Source organism: Malaclemys terrapin, chromosome 10, assembly GCF_027887155.1.
Source record: "Malaclemys terrapin pileata isolate rMalTer1 chromosome 10, rMalTer1.hap1, whole genome shotgun sequence".
In the NCBI taxonomy this organism is placed as follows: Eukaryota; Metazoa; Chordata; order Testudines; family Emydidae; genus Malaclemys; species Malaclemys terrapin.
In genome coordinates, this window is record NC_071514.1 from 13460644 (window position 1) to 13480981 (window position 20338).

General features: G+C 45.0%; 1 protein-coding gene across 1 annotated transcript in view; it reads left to right on the forward strand.

Annotated features, from left to right (window-relative positions):
- AGBL1 (AGBL carboxypeptidase 1) overlaps positions 1-20338 on the forward strand; it is a 387636-nt gene that overhangs the window by 10925 nt on the left and 356373 nt on the right. Inside the window, exon 2 of the mRNA XM_054043152.1 lies at positions 19286-19349. Coding sequence (XP_053899127.1) covers positions 19286-19349 — 64 coding nt within the window. The remainder of the gene's footprint in view (positions 1-19285; positions 19350-20338) is intronic.

The following is a 20338-nucleotide window of genomic DNA, read 5'->3' on the forward strand; positions in this document are numbered from 1 at the left end:
ATTGTTTAACTCTGTGAAGCATCTTAGGATAGATAAAACACCATACAAAACAATACGTGACTGTGTAGACCTATCTTGCCTCCATTTATATATAATGTGATCTTATTTGGTTTGTTTGGCAATATTTTGTTGGCATTTTTAATGACTCTTTAGTTAGACTCCCCTGTCATTTACTCTGGTCCAGACCCATTGGCTTTGTCTACATTGGGGATATGGGCAGTGTTAGAAAATGTTAACAGACAAGTGTTAATTGTTAAACACCACTTAGTGCAAACAAAGGCAGCCATGTTTTAAAACTGTTAGCAGGTCATAGCTAACTCTGGGGGGAACCTGCTGACTTGAGCAGAGTTTCACTGTTGTAACCTAAAGCAGTGGTTCTCAAACTAGGAATGCCGTTTGTGTAGGGAAAGCCCCTGGCGGGCCGGGCCGCTTTGTTTACCTGGCAGGTCCGCAGGTTCGGCCGATTGCGGCTTCCACTGGCCACGGTTCTCTGCTCCAGGCCAATGGGGGCTGCAGGAAGGGCAACCAGCACATCCCTCGGCTTGTGCCACTTCCCGCAGCCCTCATTGGCCTGGAGCGGCGAACCTGAGGACGCGGCAGGTAAACAAACTGGCCCAGCCCGCCAGGGGCTTTCCCTGAACAAGCAGCGGCCCTAGTTTGAGAACCACTGACCTAGAGGAGAGACATCCCTTCTTCTGTGTGTAGGTGTTGGTGTGTGGCGTTAAGGGACCTCACAGTCTTTAGGCTCCTTTTTAAAATCCCAGCCTAAAACCCTGTGCTGTATTCACTTGCCTAGGAGTTGCCTTAGGACCTGGGCAGTGTGCCAGACTCTATCCCCCTGACTGCATTCTTCTCACCAGGGCAGGAGACAAAAAATTTCCCTGCTGCCTATCCCTCTTCTCCTAATAAGTGTGTGTCTCATGGATAGTCTATGTGCACCTGTTTACAGAAAGAGCCAGATGGACTGTGGAGCAAAGCTCCCAGCCATGGACCAAAGCCATCTTGCATGACAGACACATCACTCCCTCCAGTGGAGAGGGATGAGGGGGGATGTGAATTTCAAGCAGAGAAGATTGAGTTATATCGCCTTCTTGCCATGAAAACCAAGTCTATCCCAGAGGGTGTGAATGCGGATGGCAAGGGGGAGGTATGTGCCACACAACTGCTTGGGCAATTACACACTAATTTGCCCGCACAATCAGTGCAATTGTGCACACATGGTTTAACTGTGCCTGCAGCCCTGGTAAATGTGTGTGTGTAAATTAGGTGCAAAACTTATTCTGTGGGAGAGTACAGTTACAGGAGATGAGCTTGAATCAAGACCATGGACCCAAACACTCAACATTTGGGAAATTTGGCTCCATATTTTTTTCTGATCTTTGAGGCTGAACTCATCTTTACAAGGGGCTGAACCAGAATATCAAATGACCCAGAACTTTGGGGAAGTCTGGATCCAGGTTTGAATTTTGCAGAATGGGCTTATTTCCCATCTGTACGTGAGCAGCGTTTGCATGGGGGAAGGGGGGAGGGAATCCTTGTTCGTCCAACTATAGCTTTGATGATAAAGGTCTAGTGCAATGAAGGATGCCCCTTAAGATATGGGAAAACTAGTCACCCTAGTTCTCTGCAGCTCCACATTCCTCTACTCTGGACTACTATTAGAGAGTCACCATCTTTTATGGCAATTAAGGTGTCCTTGGAAGCCAAGGATTTGTTCTTGGGTTTTATAATAAGGTGCATTTAACTCCTCCTTCATGTTTTCCAAAGAGGACAGAGGATGAATGACATAATGGAGAATCTCCTGCACAAGGGCACTGCCAAACTGCACAACCGAGAATGGGCTTGTTCATTTCCAGACCTGCTATTGATTCATAGAATTGCATCTGCCTGAGAGGAAATTCAGAGGGCAAAGCTAACCCATCATCCTTCAGGGGGTTTGAAGAGCAATGTGGCTGTTTTTAATCATCACAGACTATTCTCTAGGAAGAATGCAGCTTGGCTTTTCAAGAGGTGCTGTAGGTTGAAGTGGAATTAATGGTGGTAGCAAAACTTTTATGATGAATATCATTTAAAAATTGGGCAATCCTGACATGGGAGGGTCCTGCAGGGAAATAATTGCTCTTGATATGTTCCCCCCTTCCAACAGAACGATACTTTGACAGCAAAATGTGTGTGGGTTTTTTTTCTGAAACACTAACCCTATGGAGGCTGCTTTAGTGCTGTGTTTTACTGCAATCAGTTACCGTGAGAGGTCTTTCATAGCCATTAATTGTCAATGCAGTTTTCAGAACTGATGCTGGTTCTCAACTGAGCCCAATGCAAATTTGATCGTAAGTGGAGGTAAATCTCACCCCACCCTTTTTTTGCTGGACCCAGGCTTGCTGTTCTTTTCTCATCCTTGGAACAATGAGGGCCAGGCTGTTTTCGTGGCTTAAGCCTGGGACTGAGAGGCAGATGACCTGGGCTTCGTTCTCAGGTCTGCCAGAGATAGAAGTTGGTCCAATAAAAGATATTACCTCACCTGCCTTGTCTCTCTATTCATCCTGCTGTAACTTGTTTAACCTGTGTGCCTCCGCTTCCCCCTCTGGACAACGAATGGGGATGGCACTCATCTACCTTGCTGGGAGATTGGAAGCTTTAGTTCATAAAAAGGATCTGGACTGTCACCCTAAATCATATTGCTAAGTAACTTTTATCAGCCCCACTCCAAGCATGTGTGAGATTGGCTCAATTTCGATAAAATGCTTTGAAATCTTTGCATAGAATTCACTCTAGAAGGGTAAAGCAGTAGTAGTATGTAGTAGGTTCGTGCCGGGGATCTACCCTCCGGGACGGAGGCGCACCACACCGACTCACTACAGCACAGACAGTCACAGCTCAGGCCCCTTTATGCAGGGGCTGAGCGACCTACAGTTCAGGGAGCTCAGGCCCTCAGGCAGGGCTGAGCAAACACTCAGCTAGCTCAGGCCCTTTGGTTCAGGGGCTGAGTAACAACCAACTGTTTAAAGTAGACCCAGGCCCTGGATCAGGGCGGGGCACAAACAGTCACAGCTCAGGCCCTTTGGTGCAGGGGCTGAGCAACAATACACTTGGGGAAGGCCCAGGTTCCTACCTGAGCGTTGGGTGAGGGGGAAGCCTGCCACCCGTGAGCAGAGGTGGCAGGGGGGGACGCAGGCCCACCCACTCCACTGCGTCCCAGCCCGGGGCCCTAGCAGCGGTTAGTGTCGCTGCTGGTCAGTGGGGTGTCCTGGCCGAAACACACTGACATCGGCTCACATGTCTCTGCAGCCTGACCGGGGTCAGCTACCCTCGGGTACTTCCGTGTTCCCCCTCAGGGCCTACCTCGTTGGCGACGCCGGGTTCGGGCCAGTCCAGCAGCATCGGTTCCTCTGGTGCGGGACTTGGGGGCAGGTCCGGCAGCTCACCACTGGGGTAGCTGGCACGGGGCAGGCTTGGCCAGTCCTCCTCGGTGTAGCTGGCACGGGGCAGGCTTGGCTCCTCCTCAGGGTAGCGGGACCGGGGCAGGCTTGGCCAGTCCTCCTCGGGGTACCTGGCGAGAGATAGGCTCGACTGGCGCGGTGGGGTAGCAGGCGGCTCGCGGCCTGCGGCTGTCTCCCAAGCGGGAGCTCGGCCCGGGACATCTGCTCTCTCTGCGGGCCTGGGCTCCACTGAGCTCTGCAGGCGGGCTTTTATACTTCCGGGTCGGGGCCGTGACCTCGGAGGGGCGGGCGCCGGACCCGGTGGCTCTGCCCACGTTGGGGTTAGGGGAAGTTCGGCCCTATGCGGGACGGAGGGGCGCCACACCGCCTCACTACATAGTAGTATAATGAAGATAAAGCTATATCCCTTCCTCTCCTTCACAATTAACCTGGGAAACATGAGAGAGAGATTTCCAGCTTGTTTGGCATACTGAATGCCCCCACCTCCTACACTGCAGATGGAGGGGAAAAGGGGCAATGGTCCATCCACCTGACCTTTTCCTGTGATTAAAATGCTGAGCTGCTGAAGTCACAAGAACTAACTGACCCTGCTCCTCCAGGCAGAAGCCAGCATCATATATCCAAATGGGGATAGTTGCTAGAGGGGGTTGGGGAGAGGAGAGCTACCCTCCCAAGATTTATCTCTTGGGTAGAATTCCCCTTTGTGGGAGTTCTCATGCGTTTTGAGGGTGTCCTTGCCTCAAGCTAAGTTCCAAGAGTAAGCATCAGTGCTTCAGATGGAAAATAAGGAATGCACGTGCCCTGATCTACGTTTGTCTGGGACAATCTCCCCTCAAATGGGTTTAGGATGCTTGTCTCCCCAGTAACGGAAAGGCTTTCTGAGGACAGCTGGTGGAAGAGAGGCATTAACATGACGCATGCTTTAAAAAGGAAAATTTTGCCGAGCAGGTTGTAGTGAAGGCGCCCACTGTGGAAAGCAACTTTAAGTGTAAGCTCTGGAGAGTGGGTATCTGAAAAGGAGGCTGTCAGCGCTTGGCTGAGCAAAAGGGATGGCCGTGTCCCTAGCTGAAACTGCCAGGACTGTCCCTGGTCTTGTCATGATAAAGTGTTCAGGACGCTGTTACCCCCACTGGACATGCCCATTTATAATTCTAGGTGGGAACAGACTCGGACAAAATGGGAGAGAATAATACTTTGCTCTCATGGTGGTCTCGCCATATAAATGGTAAGTTCTGCCCAGGCAGGGACCAGTTTCTAGCATTAGCCAAAAGCCACTACCAAGTTTTCACTAGAATATGGACCTGCCTCTCTGAGACCAGACCAGACCGTGTTTGCTCAGAGCTAGGGCAGAGAGATGTTGATTGTTCCTACCTTGCTGTTTGACCTGATTAGCTGAATAATAGATGGCTTCTGGAATCTGCAAATAGTTTCCTCTCTTCACAAGGATCACATTTTCCTTCTCACAGTGCAGTACATTGTGGACCACTGTGGCCTGCAACACTGTGGCTAGGAAGAAACTATCAATAGCTGCCATAGAGTGGGCCAAGACCAGTACACACCTGACATCTCTTTTTGCAATGATTCCTCAGAAGCTGACGGATGCACAGTTCAGCTTCTGTTCCCTCGTCAGGTACCCACACATCTTATAGGAGCATGTGTAAATCCTCAGCCCAGAGAACTCTGAATTCAATCAGAGCATGTAAATTGATGTTGTGCTCATTGCCTTTTTAAGTCTGTATATATTGGGCCAATGCTGTCCCTCAATTTCCTGTGGGCACAGAAGGCCTTAAATGCAGAAACAGTGCAGTGCTGCTGCAGAGGGTGAGGCTAGCAGGCCAGGGGGTGTGGCTTCTTCACCTGGCTTCTGGCTTCCATTTCTTACTTTGCTGTTCCCCTGGAACCACACGATCCAGAGATCTCATCCTGGAGGCATGTCAACTAGGACAGCAAGCTGGCGTTTCTAAGTTTAACTCCTGTCACATTTACCCACAGTGTAAGCTCGGTGATGATCTCATTCACTTACACGGGGCTAATAAAATGCCAGCTGACCAGACATGCTCAGGCTGAGGTCAAATGTGCTTATTGTGAGTAGCCAATCTGGCATATCCATGGCTGGGGAAAAAAAATCCTTTTTCCTTTTACGTGGAGGAATCCACTTTCTGTTGCTGTATATCTCGTGCATGAGTCACAGATTTTTTTTTAAAGGCCTTGTTATAGTGTGGTCTCAAAGCTAAGTGTCCAAATCAGACCCTTCCACAACTTGGCTTCCTTTTAAGGGAGACGGGTTTTGATTTTTAAAGGGACACTGCCAAAATCTAGATGAAACAACATAGGTAGATATTGTCCCTTCCTGTATTACTAGTCCTAACAAATTAGATCATTAACAATTTCAAAATAGAATTTATTCTTCATTATGATGTGGAAAGGTTAGGGGCCTAGTTCAGGAGTACATGAGGTTCTGTGGCCTGTAAAGTACAGGAGATCAGACTAGACGATCATGATGGTCCCTTCTGACCTTAAAGTCAATGAGACTTAGTTTTCAGGCCACGAGATGGTAATGCCTTTTATGTATTGATGATTTTGTTTTTGTTGTTTTTTTTCCTCACTCAGGTTGGACAGGAAAATTATACTAGTCATTCTCAGGGTCTGTCTACACTAGGAAAATGACATGTTGCTGACAGTTGGCAGCAATTTGTCTCCACTACTTCTGCCTCGAGAAGTGTTACACAGTTTAGCAGCTAGTGTTGACTGAATCAAAGCATTGCCCTTGTTGTCCCACAAAGCATCAATGACACTGGGCTAGGTAAGTGCAGAGGGAGGGGCACCGCAGCAATTGAAAAGAATGGGTGTGGAACTTTATTAGGATGTTCCTTACTCCGCGTCACTGCTCTAGCATGCAAAGGATAAGCAGATTAATGTAGCAAGGGAGTATTACCCTACTGACATAGTTCTCTGCTGCCCCATCAACCACAAACTGGGCCAGCCCCATTATAATATTGATTGACAAAAGGCATAGTTGTGCCTTTACCTTGCCTCATCTGAGCAGGAGCACAGAGGAGTAGGCCTTGCAGTGACCGCATCATCTCTATTCATTATGGCTAGTTTATTTCCACTACCACATGCTTGCATTTGCTGTGAAAAATGCCCCATCCTAGAGACTGCTGTTATCTCAGAGTCTATGGTTTTATTAACAAGTACACCTGGAAATCTTAATGGATCCCGGAGACCACTTGGACTCTGACAAATACTATATCTGGCAAAGACTTCTTTAATTCACAAATCCACTTTTTTGGAAGACTGCGTATTCTCTGGAGTGACCTCTATAAAGTCTTCTGAACGCAGATTGTAGCATTTGTCCTGCTGCTTTTTCATCATCACCATAAAAATCAACAGCCATATTGCTGGTTTCCTATGTCATTATTAAACTTAGTTCCCAGCTGTGTCATGTGAAGGCTTAATGTTTGAATCCAAAAGTTGTTTTTTAAAATCCTGTAGTTATTTTATAATTAAAAATACAGTAACAGCACAAGTATAAATCAAATAAATACAAATAAACAGTAGGAGTTAACACACATAGAGGAATCATTATGCAAGAATCTCTAAAGCCATATAAAAACCTTATTATGAAAGAGTGATGACAGAATAATGGCACTAAACAAAGCTAATTCTGCATAAATGTAGAAAATAGATTAAAAAAAGGAAGACGTGAATGATGATAACATTCAGTCCGGCCATAGTCCCTAAATATCACAAGCAACTTATTGTGAAATAAGAGATTAACCCTGAGAGGAAATTATCTGTGGTACTAATTACTGAGGGAACATTAAAAACATTAAAGAAAAGTCTAAAAGCCTCTTGCAAAATATCAGGTGTTTTGATTTATCTCAAAGTTTCTTGATTTTTTTAAAAAACATTTCCAATTTGATAGAGGCATTTTAAGGTTATATACTAATGTGTTTTACCACTAGTTCTGCATAATACAATAATTGCTCTATTAGAGATGCATTAGTAATAGAAGGAGGAAGTGACACAAAGGAACCTAGTGTCAGGAGGAACTTTTACAAAAGGACATATCTGTTTATAAAAAGGAGGAAAAAAAGGGATCCAGGAAATTGCAGGCCATCAGGTCCTAATTGCTGCAGATATCTATATTTGAATAAATGCCTCTCTTCCCTGACAGCCTGCAGAATTACCCTAGTATGCAGCCTTGCAATGAAGTTATGTAAAATACTTGTACACCTTTTTGAGCAGTGTAGGTGAAATTCACCTCTATGCAGAAAGCCAGGTCAAGGTCTGTGCACCACTTACATCCTATGTTGATGGATTCAGTCTGGGCCAGCTCCAGGCACCAGCTTAACAAGCAAGTGCTTGGGGCGGCCAAGGGAGAGGGGCGGCACCTGTGGTAATTCGGGGGCGGCAGGTCCCTCACTCCCTCTAGGAGAGAAGGACCTGCCGCTGAACTGCCGCCGCCGATTGCGGCTTTTTTTTTGCTTGGGGCGGCAGAAATGCTGGCGCCGGCCCTGGATTCAGTGATGAATAGTACTTGTATGCAGGGATGAATGTCATTCTCCGTAAACAAGGGCCGGATTCTACTATCCTTACTCATGCTGAGTGGTGCTTTTACTTTCCGAGGAGTTCCACTGAAGCCACTGAGCCTCTTGGAGGATAAGGTTCTACTCAACATGAGTGAGGGTGGCAGAATCAGACCCATAATGAATCATACTACTAATAAATGAATGATACTTCTTTGCTCACTTCACAGGGCACTGTCACATGGATTCTTTTAGGATATGACATTCTTCTCCATGACTTCCTAGCTAGGTGGGAGGAGAAGATGGGTCCAAAGGGAGGAAGTCCTTGCTCAAACACAATAAACACTTTGTGTTTTATTAGTACTTAAAGAGCAATAGGAAAATGCAGTGATCCATAATCCTGCTAGTGAAACAGATGCATGTGTTTGATTAAGTTAGTAATTCCTTCACCATACAAATGTCTTTCACCAGATCTTATTGCCACTGATATCTGGGCCCTCTTCCTGGCTTTGCCACTAATTCACTGTGGGGCTTTTGCTTCACCTTCCTTTCCCCATCTGCAAAATGGGGGTAATGTCTCAAAGTGACCTACTTCATGTTGTTGTGAGACTACTGTGTGTGAAGGGCTTTGTGATTTTCAGGTGAAAGGTGATATATTAGTGCAATCAATTGTATTTCATACTGTAAGGTTCTTTGGGCACATAGCATATTCCTAGACACACATGATTTCCACCAGTCCCATATTGTTCGCTTTTGTAAAAGTAATTTTGGTTAGAGAGGAGTCCAGGCTAAAATGCTACATCTAAACACCCCCAGATTTTGAGGATATTCAGATCTGGGTTTGGACTTTGCAGCTGGGTTTGGATCAGTTCTATCTTACAGTGTGCTGCAGTCATTACTTCCAATGAGCAGAAGTAAAGCACTAGCACAGGGGTCGGCAACGTTTGGCACGCGGCTCACCAGGGTAAGCACCCTGGCGGGCCGGGCCAGTTTATTTACCTGCTGACGCAGCAGGTTCGGCTGATCGTGGCTGCCACTGGGGGCGCGTCCCGGGCCAATGGGGGCGGCGAGAAGCCGCGGCCAGCAGATCCCTCGCCTGCGCTGCTTCTCGCCGCCCCCATTGGCCCGGGACGGCGAACCGCGGCCAGTGGGGGCCGTGATCAGCCGAACCTGCTGCGTCAGCAGGTAAATAAAACTGGCCAGGCCCGCCAGGGTGTTTACCCTGGCGAGCCGCGTGCCGAACGTTGCCAACCCCTGCACTAGCAGATGCCACAGAGAAAATCACTTTGATGTAATGGCTTCTGTCCAATTGTCTGGACAGCCCACCCCCCACTGATCTTGAATGGAGTCTAGTCACCATATTCAGTGGTGATCTGGTGTGTTTTGGGGAGACTCTTGCAAGTTATCACATTCAGTGGCAAACAATTGAGAGGAAACCAGAGCTTCAGGTTCCTGGATGCTGTGACCCAAACACACCGTGTTTCAGCTGGACTCAGAGATGAGACCTTTTCACCACCATATGCTATATACATGGTATAAATTCTACAGCTGCCTCTTTTGGGATGATTAATAGCCCCTGGCTTGGTAGTCAGCTCTAGTGGGAATGGAGATTGGTGGGGCATACCTAAGCAGAATACTGGTTTAAGTAGCGCCTAAGAGAGGCATTCGGAAGTGAGAGGGTGTTAGTTCCAAGATTTGGCAACAGGAGCAAGAACTTGTCAGACACTTTTCCCATTCGAGGAAGCCCCCCCTTAGGTACACAATGTACAATTTGAGGACTATGTGATTCTCCACAGCTGTGGCCACCTGTCTTGGAGGTTTAAAGGTGTCACTTAGTAGGCTGTATTCAAGCAGCCAGGGCCTCCCTTTAGCATCTTTAAATAGGCCTGTCACCAGCTTCACTCACTGCTGGTGGTGCCTTCTCCTTGCTGTTTTGGGGATTAGCTGTGCATGCCTCCCCCCAGTCATGTCTCTTCTGTCATCTCGCCCTGAAGCCCCTCTTGCTCAGGAACCAAAGTCTCCTCTGGTGACTCAGCCCTTTGGCTGGGTCACTATGTGGTTCCCTTCTGGGGGGTTTACCCAAAGTCCTCCTGCACAGTCTCAGACAATCTTCTTCAGCACTGCAAGTTCAGTAGGGGAACCCAGGGCTGCCCACTATTCGGGGTTCCAGGCCAGGACTCTCAACCAGCAATTCTGGGCTTTACTGTCTCAGTCCTCACTGCTCCTTCCCTGGGCTGCTTCCTACAATTTGTGGTTCCCTCCCTTTCTATGGGTAAACCAGCTCCAAACCCTCTTCCCAGCAAGTGACTGCTGCCCCGTCTATTGCCAGCTTCCTGGTTTTATAGGCCCTGCCTCTTCCTCCTCAGCTGGGTGCCATCAGCAGTTAGGTCCCAGCCCTCCCTGGCTTCTCATCCAGGTGCAGCTTGAGCAGTTAATAGGCCTACCTGGTCACCTGAACCCCTTCCAGTCCTGTGTGGTCGGACACCCTATCACAAGGGCCTTTCTCTTCCACTTTCCCTTTGAATTTTCTGGTCTGCTTCTCCTCCGATTTGTCTGGCCCTTCTTCTAAGGAGCACAAGAACCAGGAGGAAAGGGGTAATGGGCATATTTGGTTCTCTTCTGTATACATTCGTATCCCGTGCTTATCACCTTAGTATCTAATGCACTGCTGGAAAGTGCTCAAGCAACATGTCAAATGTTTGTTCTCTCATCCTCACCCTGGGGGGAAAGCTTGTGCAGCAGAATGTTTTGTTTTGTAATTGTCTGTGATGCTGGCAGGCCAGATGCCTGCTCTTGTCAAGGCTGCAGGCATTAGCTATAAACTGACTAACTTATAGATAGAGACCAAACTAGTCCACTTATGTGTTAGTGTTACTTGGAATAGGTATTAGTCTTATAAGAATGCATTTTGTGTTTCAACTCTATAGAATGTTTTTAAGTTGCTGCACGCATTAATCTTATTTGTAATGTCTGTATTCCATCCTATAAGGAAATATGTAAGTTTTGCTTTATCGGTTTGAAAATGTTTGCTCTAAACTTGTGCACTCAGATGGGAAGAGGGTTTTCTCCCGCCTGTCCAGAAGAACTATCAATATCAGATGGGCCATCGCAATACCCGCAAGGAACATCGCAATATAAAGTATTGGTGAATGGCCCTCTTACACCTTGGAAATGCTATGTACAGTGAAACCCTTTGTATGGACTAGGAGGCTGAATGAAGAAAATAACAACAAAGACACAGGAAAATTTGTCATCTCTTTGGTGTTTGAACTCTCACAGGGCCAGAGACTCTAAACTGAGGTGGTTATCCCTGGGTCTGTCCTGAAAGACATCTTGAATTGACAGATTACCACATCTTCTTTAGGAATCATAGATGGTAACTTATTTGTGGGTATATGTTTGCTTGCTTTAACCTGTAAATAACTCTTACTAACTTTTCTTAGTTAATACCCATTTAGTTTATTACAGGATTGGCTACAGGTGTTGTCTTTGGTGTAAGATCTTCTAGGGTACCTCCCCCAGTTGATCTGGGATAAGTGAATGGTCTCTTGGGACTGGAAGCAACCTGAATTTTTTGTGGTTTTTGGTGTAAGGGACCATGTATCACTAAGTCGAACTTCCGTGGATGGCAAGATAGACTGGAGAGTCTAAGGGGTCTGTTACTCCATAGTGAGACTGTTACAGTGATCCAGGAGTTCACATTTGTTACTGGCTTGGTGAACTTTAATTATAGAACATACCATCAGTTTGGGGTGTCTACCCTGAGGTTGGTACTCAAACTAATGAGCCAGTGCGTGACATTATCTACACACGCACAAGCACGCACATATGTTGCTGTATGCTTATGTTGGAGAGGGCAAGATCAAAGAAATGCCCCTTGCACTTAGAGTGCAAGATGGTGAGATTTGTGATGGCCCTTTGTTCCTGTGGTAGTTCATTCCTCAGTTTTGAGCTGAGAAAGCTGCAGTTCTGCAGTACCCTCTTCAAAATTCATCATGTAAGCTTCCCATCCCGTTTCCCTCTTCTTGCTTGAGACTTCATGACCACAAACCTTGCTGAAGATGCTTTCAAGGTTCTCAAACCTATAAAAGGGTCAAAGAAGTCAAGCGTTTGTATGAAGGGCATCACGGTGGGAGAAGAGTGGGAGCGCTGTTGGTCTTCTCTGCACTATTCGAAGGCTGGGAATTGCAGTAATATAGCAGAGCCTGGTTGCAGTGATGACGTAGTTAAGGTTGGTATCACATTATCCCACCATACATCCTGCTCTCAAGGATACCTGGCAACATTTCAGAGAACTAGAGCATCATTTTTCCTCAGTGACATTTTGTCATGAATTCAGAAGTTGTAAATCCAAACTCCTGTGTATTTAATATCATGAACAACAGATCTCGAGCAGGGACATAATTGTCTTTGAGACATTTTTTAAACAAAAATGGCTTTTTGACTTTTCTTTTAATTTTTCTGATTCTTCAGTGACAAATTGAAAACCTGTCAATTACTGGGATTTTGGATTTGGTTTTCATAAAAAAACATTTTTGGAGGAAATCTCTTTAAAAATAGTTTGAAATTTGGAATGATAAATGATTGACATTTCTGACCAGTTCTAAATATGGCATAATACTGAGATTTCATCATTGAAATGTCCTATCAATGTGAAATCATGGCTAGCTAGCTGTCTAGGATGAAATAACACAGACAGGAAACTCTCCAGGTATTTTACCAGCTCTGTTGTTGTTGTGTGTGGTGGTTTTTTTTAAATAAACCTGGAGTTTAGCTCCACTTAAGACAACTAAGTTCATGATTTGGAAGGGGATTGGGAAAGAGACACTTCACTTGGTTTCACAGATACTACAAAACAAGGCATAATTGGCTATAGGATGAAGCCATTCAGTTGGCAAACGCCCAGTGCCACTTGCGGCTACACTAGTATTTTTAACACACTAGTTCCAGGAGAGCTACTGCTATGTCTATGTGAACTGGGGTTCACATCCCTCACTCCAAGTGTAGGCATACTCTCATAGTAAAAGGCAGCACCTGCCTTGAAGAGGTTCTATTCTAAATACACAAGATAGGTAAACATCCCAGTTCCGTGCCTTATCCATAGAGCAATGCTGCCCTGGCATACTTTCAATCACCAGCTAAATGAATACCTAGGGGAACGCTTATACAGTGAGTCTGATTTTTTCCAGACAGGCTCTCTCTCATCCTTTATTTTTTGTGTGTGCAATTTTGCACCTGCCTGTTTTTGCCCACAATAAGCTGTCAATGTAGTTGTTAGTAACACTTCTAACTACCTGATTTGCAGATACAAGTCTCATTACCCAGGTAGTTAGACTTCTGACTATTGCTAGTTATCTGAAGATTCATTGTGGGTGGAAAAACAAGAATGCAATTATCTTTGGGGGGGGGGGGAAATCATTTTCCCCACCACTACCCATAAACCCCCAACCAAACAAACAAGAGACCGTTTCTGAAAGTTTGATGGAAAATGTCCAACTCCGCAGTCTCTACCAGAGTTTTTCATGGGGACTGGTAGTTTAACACAACACAACAAGGGCTTTCCCTTAAAGATACACAGCTCTGATTTTTTTTAAGTAGTCAAACAATTTGGGGATTACATTCAATGATTAATTTAATCCAGGCACTCACAATCCTGAAAGAGTGATTTCTTTAATTGTTCATTTATTATTACTGTGGGTGATGTAACAGCGTTGTGTTTCTTTTTCCAAATAAAATATGTATTGGTAAATATAGCACTAAATAAATGAATGCTGTTTGATTTCTTTCTGGGCATCTCCTCCAGCTATGATGCTTATATGCTCACAACAAAAGTTCTCAGGTGTTAGAGTGGCTCATTTGGTGAAACACTTGCCTCTGGACAAATGTGGTGGGGGTTCTAGAGGTGCATGAGGGATGTGTTCGTGCAAAATCTGTTTCAGCACTACAAGGGGGGATGCCTGGTTTGCCACCCCATCTCTGGTGGCTACTCAAATGGGATGTTGAAAGTCCCATAACACTTTTCTGAAAGAATAGGAGCTAGCCTGATGCTCTGGCTAGTATTCCCTCCCCAAAAGCTAGACCATAACCTTACAGTCTCCCCTGAGTAACACACACCTTGCTCTTGCACAATCCATGGAACAGAACAAACAAACAAAAAAACCTGTCAGGGACAGTACTTGGTCTTGCTAGTGAAGGCAGGGGACTGGACTCAATGACCTTTCAAGGTCCCTTCCAGTTCTATGAAATAGGTATATCTCCATATATAATAATAACATGGGGACATGAAAGGTTAGTAGCAATTAGACCTCTAACATAGTGAATGCCAGTGAAAATGAGGTAGGATCAGAGGCTATAATAGAGAAAGACCAAGTTAAAAATTATGCAGACAAGGTAGATGTCTCCAAGTCATCAGGGCCTGATGAAATACATCCTAGAATAATCAAGAAGCTGACTGAGGAGATATCTGAGCCATTAGCAATTATCTTTGAAAAGTCATCAAAGTCAGAAAAGATTCCAAAGGACTGGAAAAGAGCAAATATTGTGCCAATTTATAGAAAGGGAAATAAGGATAACCTGGGGAATTACAGACCAGTCATCTTAACTTCAGAACCTGGAAAGATAATGGAGCAAATAATTAAGCAATCAGTTTGTGAGCACCTAGAAGATACTAAAGTGATCAGTAACAGCATAGATTAGTCAAGAACAAATCATGTCAGACCAACTTTCTTTGACAGGGTAAGAAGCCTTGTGGATTGGGGGAAGTGGTAGATGTGGTCTATCTTGACTTTAGTAAGACTTTTGATATTGTCTCGCATGACCTTCTCATAAACAAACTAGGGAAATACAATCTAGCTGGAGCTGCTATAAAGTGGGTGCGTAACTGGTTGGAAACCCGTCCCCAGAGAGTAGTTATCAGTGGTTCACAGTCATGCAGGAAAGGCATATTGAATGTGATCCCACAGAGATCAGTTCTGCATCCAGTGCTGTTCAATATCTTCATCAGTGATTTAGACAATGGCATAGAGAGTACACTTATAAGTTTGCAGATGATACCAAGCTGGGAGGGGTTGCAAGTGTTTTGGAGGATAGGATTAAAATTCAAAATGAGCTGGACAAACTGGAGAAATGGTCTGAAGTAAATAGGATGAAATCCAATAAGGATAAATGCAAAGTACTCCACTTAGGAAGGAACAATCAGTTGCACACATACAAAATGAGAAATGACTGCCTAGGAAGGAGTACTGCAGAACGAGATATAGGGATTATAGTGGATCACAAGCTAAATATGTCAACAGTGTAACACTGTTGCAAAAAAAAGCGAACATCATTCTGGGATGTATTAGCAGGAGTGTTGTATGAAAGACAGGAGAAGTAATTCTTCTGCTTTACTCCACGCTGATTAGGCCTCAACTGAAGTATTATGTCCAATTATGGGTGCCACATTTCAGGAAAGATGTGGACAAATGGAGAAAGTCCAAAGAAGAGCAACAAAAATGATTAAAGGTCTAGAAAACATGACCTATGAGGGAAGATTGGAAAAAATTGGGTTTATTCAATCTGGAGAAGAGAAGACTGAGAGGGGACATGATAACAGTTTTCAAGTACATAAAAGGTTGTTACAAGGAAGAGGGAGAAAAATTGTTCTCTTTAACCTCTGAGGAGACCAATGGGCTTAAATTGTAGCAAGGATAGTTTAGATTGGACGTTAGGAAAAACTTCCTAACTGTCAGGGTGGTTAAGTAATAGAATAAATTGCCTAGTGAGGTTGTGGAATTTTCATCATTGGAGATTTTTAAGAGCAGGTTAGACAAACACCTGTCAGGGATGGTCTAGATCAGGGACCTCTTCCCACAGCCTCCATTGGCCTGGAATGGCGAACTGCGGCCAGTGGGAGCTGCGATCGGCGGAACTTGCGGACGCTGCAGGTAAACAAACCGGCCCGGCCTACCAGCGGCTTTCCCTGATGGGCCGCATGCCAAAGGTTGCCGATTCCTGGTCTAGATAATACTTAGTCCTGCCATGAGTTCAGGGGACTGGACTAGATGACCTCTTGAGGTCCCTTCCAGTCCTATGATTCTAATATTCTTCTAAGTTATTACCAGATGAGCAAAAAATTGGAACTGTCCATCTGCATCAGAACAATCTTTGCAACAAGTACTTGGATTTGCCCTATGAAGCTGATGTCACTAGCTGATCATTTATCATTGTTCCTATATCAATGGCTGTACGATGGGGTATTTTTGATGCCCTGCTGAATCCTGGCCAAGTGGCGTACCTCTGCCAACCAGAGGGTTTCAGAGGTTGATTCCCAAACTGATTGGGGGGGGACGGGGACTACCAACTGGGAGCTGATTAAGCACAGCTGAGTTTAACTGGGTTCTTCTTGCAGTTTAGAGGGACAGATGGGGCTGTGCTAAACAGAAACCAAGATGAGGAACTCTGGGCAAACATAAGAGTAGTGCTAGGTAGTTTGGATTATACATGTTTTGTATTTTTTAAGTTTAGTCCTCATACAACTGCATGTCATGAAGCACAGCTAGATACTGTTGTCAGTGGGTGACAATTTGGCTTAAACCCAAAAATCTGTCAGTAAAACCCTCCATGGAGAGGGTTATTTTTTGTATATGTTATAGCGGATATTTATAAATGCCGCAGGAGGAATGGCAAAAATTTAACAAGAGGAATTGTCCTTTTATCCTTTTTCTGTATCTGAATCCTTCCCGTGCCATCAAATATTGCTTTAAATTTTTTTTTTATTTTAGCCAGAACTGGGCAAGTACTTAGCACTGAATAATTTATTCTATGTATCTTTTATGGTCTTGGCACAGATTGTGTTTTTCTCAACTGTATTTTTATTTAAAATTATTTGCTAAGTATTTTTCTTTGAATGAATTCTTTGTTGGTACTTCATTCGCAAACAGCTTGTGGCAAGTACTAATTAATTTAACTTAATTTATTTTAATGGGAATTAAAAGCCTTTGACAGCTTTGAAAACCTCAGCCTAAATATACAAAATTTTTGCGGCCTCCATTGGCCACAGAAATCACATGACAGCTTGTTTTCTTATTGCATAAACATAACTTTTTGACATCAGTTTCTTACATGAATACTCATGATTATGAATTCAAAATTTGCTTTTCACAAATATTCTCCAATACTCACTGGTTGCAATCCTGGCACCCAGCTGTGGTTTTGGATTTGGTTAACCATTGTTGTTATGGGGCTGGTTGGCTGCTGCCTTACATTCAGGATAAATGTAAAGTGTCTGAAAGGATAACAGTTGCACCCAAAACACAGGCACATGAAAAAGCTTGACTAGACGCTGAATCCTGTTGCCCAAATGGTTCCAAATGCAGGGTCTAGGACTTGGATTGGTGGAACTGTTTTGGTCTGTGTGTATGTGACTGAAGGAGTAGAGAGAGCGACATAGTCAAGGAGATGTAGCCTGGAAGTGCACTGTATGGCCCTGAGAGAAGCTTAGAGGCGGGTGGCTTTGGGTTGGGGTGCCAGCTGAAGGAGTCTTGGACCTGTGAGCAAGGTCACTGTCGTCTGCTGTTTGATTCCTCCTGCGTTCCAGGAAACAGGACATTCTTTGTAAATAAGCAAAATTGAATTAAAGAAACTCCCAGCAATTTCTCCTCCTAATTGCAATGACCTTTAAGATCCTGAATTTTTGGCTAACAGCTCAGGTCAATAGGTGACTTTGTTGGGACCAGTTTGTCATCCATTGGTTACACAAACACACCTGCCAGCAAACTCCATCACTAGAGCATTGATGTCAAGCAAATACAAGGATCATAGACACAGTCCGAATAAATGTGTTTAAATATTCAGGATAAATGTTCAGAGAATGTGTGGCAGTTTCTGCTGGCTCAAATGTTAACATTTTTAAGTTCGCTCCCTCATGTCCCTCACGTTCCTTGTCCATTTGAGTCCCTCGATAAAGCACACAGCAACTCAGAAGATACCTTGTGTCATCACTATTTGTGTTAATGGCTTAGGAAACCCGCAATCCAATCAGCTAAAATAAACAAGCCAGTGTAATAGGAGCATTAATCAATGAAGACTTCACTGCTGAAACCTAAATGTGAAATCCATTCACCTACAAGATAAAGGGATACTGAGAGACAGCAAGAAAAAACCAGAGAGGACAGTCTGATTTTTTTCAAAGGTGCTGAGAATCGGCATTGCTAGTTGGAGCCCATGAGTTTGTGAGTGTTCATCACCCCTGAAAGTCAGGACAAAAAGGGCCAATCCTGCAAGGGTGTGAGCACCTGCTGTGAGTTGGGTTCTGGCCTCTTTTCTTTCCTTTTAAGATCTGTGAGTGTTGAAGGGATATAATGTTTCACATGAGTGAGCCCTAGTGAAAAAAAGAAATTAGCAAGAGAAGCATATGATCTAAGCATATGTCACCTAGAAAGAACAATTTGCAGAATTGTGCTGGGATTCTGCAAACCTTTTTCTGAGTGGCTCATGGAGCCAATACTGTGAATTTGGACCCAACCTCAAAACAAACCCAGGGGGGGATTCAAGAAAAACTGTTGTACCTTGGGTTGTTCAGAGGACCCAACCACATCAGTCACACCATCAGAGGCTCATTCACCTGCACTTCTACTAATGTGATATATGCCATCATGTGCCAGCAATGACCCTCTGCCATGTACATTGGCCAAACCACATAAAAGAATAAATGGACACAAATCCGACATTAGGAACGGCAACATACAAAAGCCAGTAGAAGAACACTTCAATCTCCCTGGACATTCAATAACAGATTTAAAAGTAGCCATCCTTCAACAAAAAAACTTCAAAAACAGACTTCAAAGAGAAACTGCAGAGCTACAATTCATTTGCAAACTTAACACCATTAATTTGGACTTGAATAGGGACTGGGAGTGGCTGGCTCACTACAAAAGCAATTTTCCCTTTCTTGGTATTGACACCTCCTCATCAATTATTGAGAGTGGACCACGTCCACCCTGACTGAATTGGCCTTGTCAACACTGGTTCTCCACTTGTAAGGTAACTCCTTTCTCTTCATGTGCCAGTATAAACACCACTTTTTATGTGGTATGATTAATATGACACCAGGTGGCCATTAAAATTCATTATTAGCCTGGGGCCACCAACACCCATTGTCCATCTGGGTCTAGGAGGACTCATTATCCAAGTGGAACAGCAATGCCTCTGGTCCCCAGAGACCTCTGCTCTCTAATGTAGCCCTGCATAGCATTGAATGTCTTGGAAAGTAGACTGCTTGCCTCACTATATTGAGTTCATCCATCATGATGGGCATTTGTGTTCCTCTTGCAGAGCTCCCGTGACAAGGATGTGATCCTAAACATTCTCAGCATTCTCACAGACCTGCTGTCTATTGGTAAGTACTGATGTCTTAATGTCTCATTTTAGGTACTTATATGGTCCTCTTGGTTTTAGAATCTGAGAACCTCACAACATTTGAAATGTCTTTACAATCCCAACACCTCATGAGACATGGCAGTGCTATTATCCCCATTTTACAGATGGGGAACTGAGACAAAAAGACTAAGTGACTTGCCTTGTCATACAGGAAATCTGGGTGGAGTTGGGAATTGAATCTGCATCTCCTGAATCCTAGTTAATACCCCCGCCACTGAACCATCCTTCCTGTCTTGTAGAGTGAAGATGGGTGGGACTAAAACAGGACACAGAGCATACATCCATATATCTCTGTCAGGTGTTTGCTAGATCAATTCTGCCTAGTTTGTGTGAATAGCCCTTCAGCTTTTCCTCCTATTTATATGGAAGATGGGGGAGGGGGGTTCCCTTGCTCAACCCCTCCCCCCCACTATATAATTTTATCACATGGTGAAAGAGGGGAAAAAATGTTCCCATGATTTTCAAAGGTGGCCATTAATTTAACTGCTTCTCAAGATGTTTCAACCTTCTCAGGGAGCTGAACGCTGGAAACATTCAGTCACCAGCCCCATTGGAAAGAGAGAACCATGAGCTATGAGCAGGAGACAGCCTCCTGGGTTGCAGCAATTTGATTCTGTAGTGCAGTGTTTCCCAAACTTGGGACGCCGTTTGTGTAGGGAAAGCCCCTGGCGGGCTGGGCCGGTTTGTTTACTTGCCGAGTCTACAGGTCCGTCCGATCGCAGCTCCCACTGGCTGCGGTTCGCTGCTCCAGGCCAACGGGAGCTGCTGGAAGCAGCGGCCAGTACGACCCTCGGCCTGCGCCACTTCCAGCAGCTCCCATTGGCCTGGAGCAGCGAATCGCAGTCAGTGGGAGACGCGATTGGCCGGACCTGCGGACGCAGCAGGTAAACAAACCGGCCCAGCCCACCAGGGGCTTTCCCTACACAAATGGCGTCCCAAGTTTGGGAA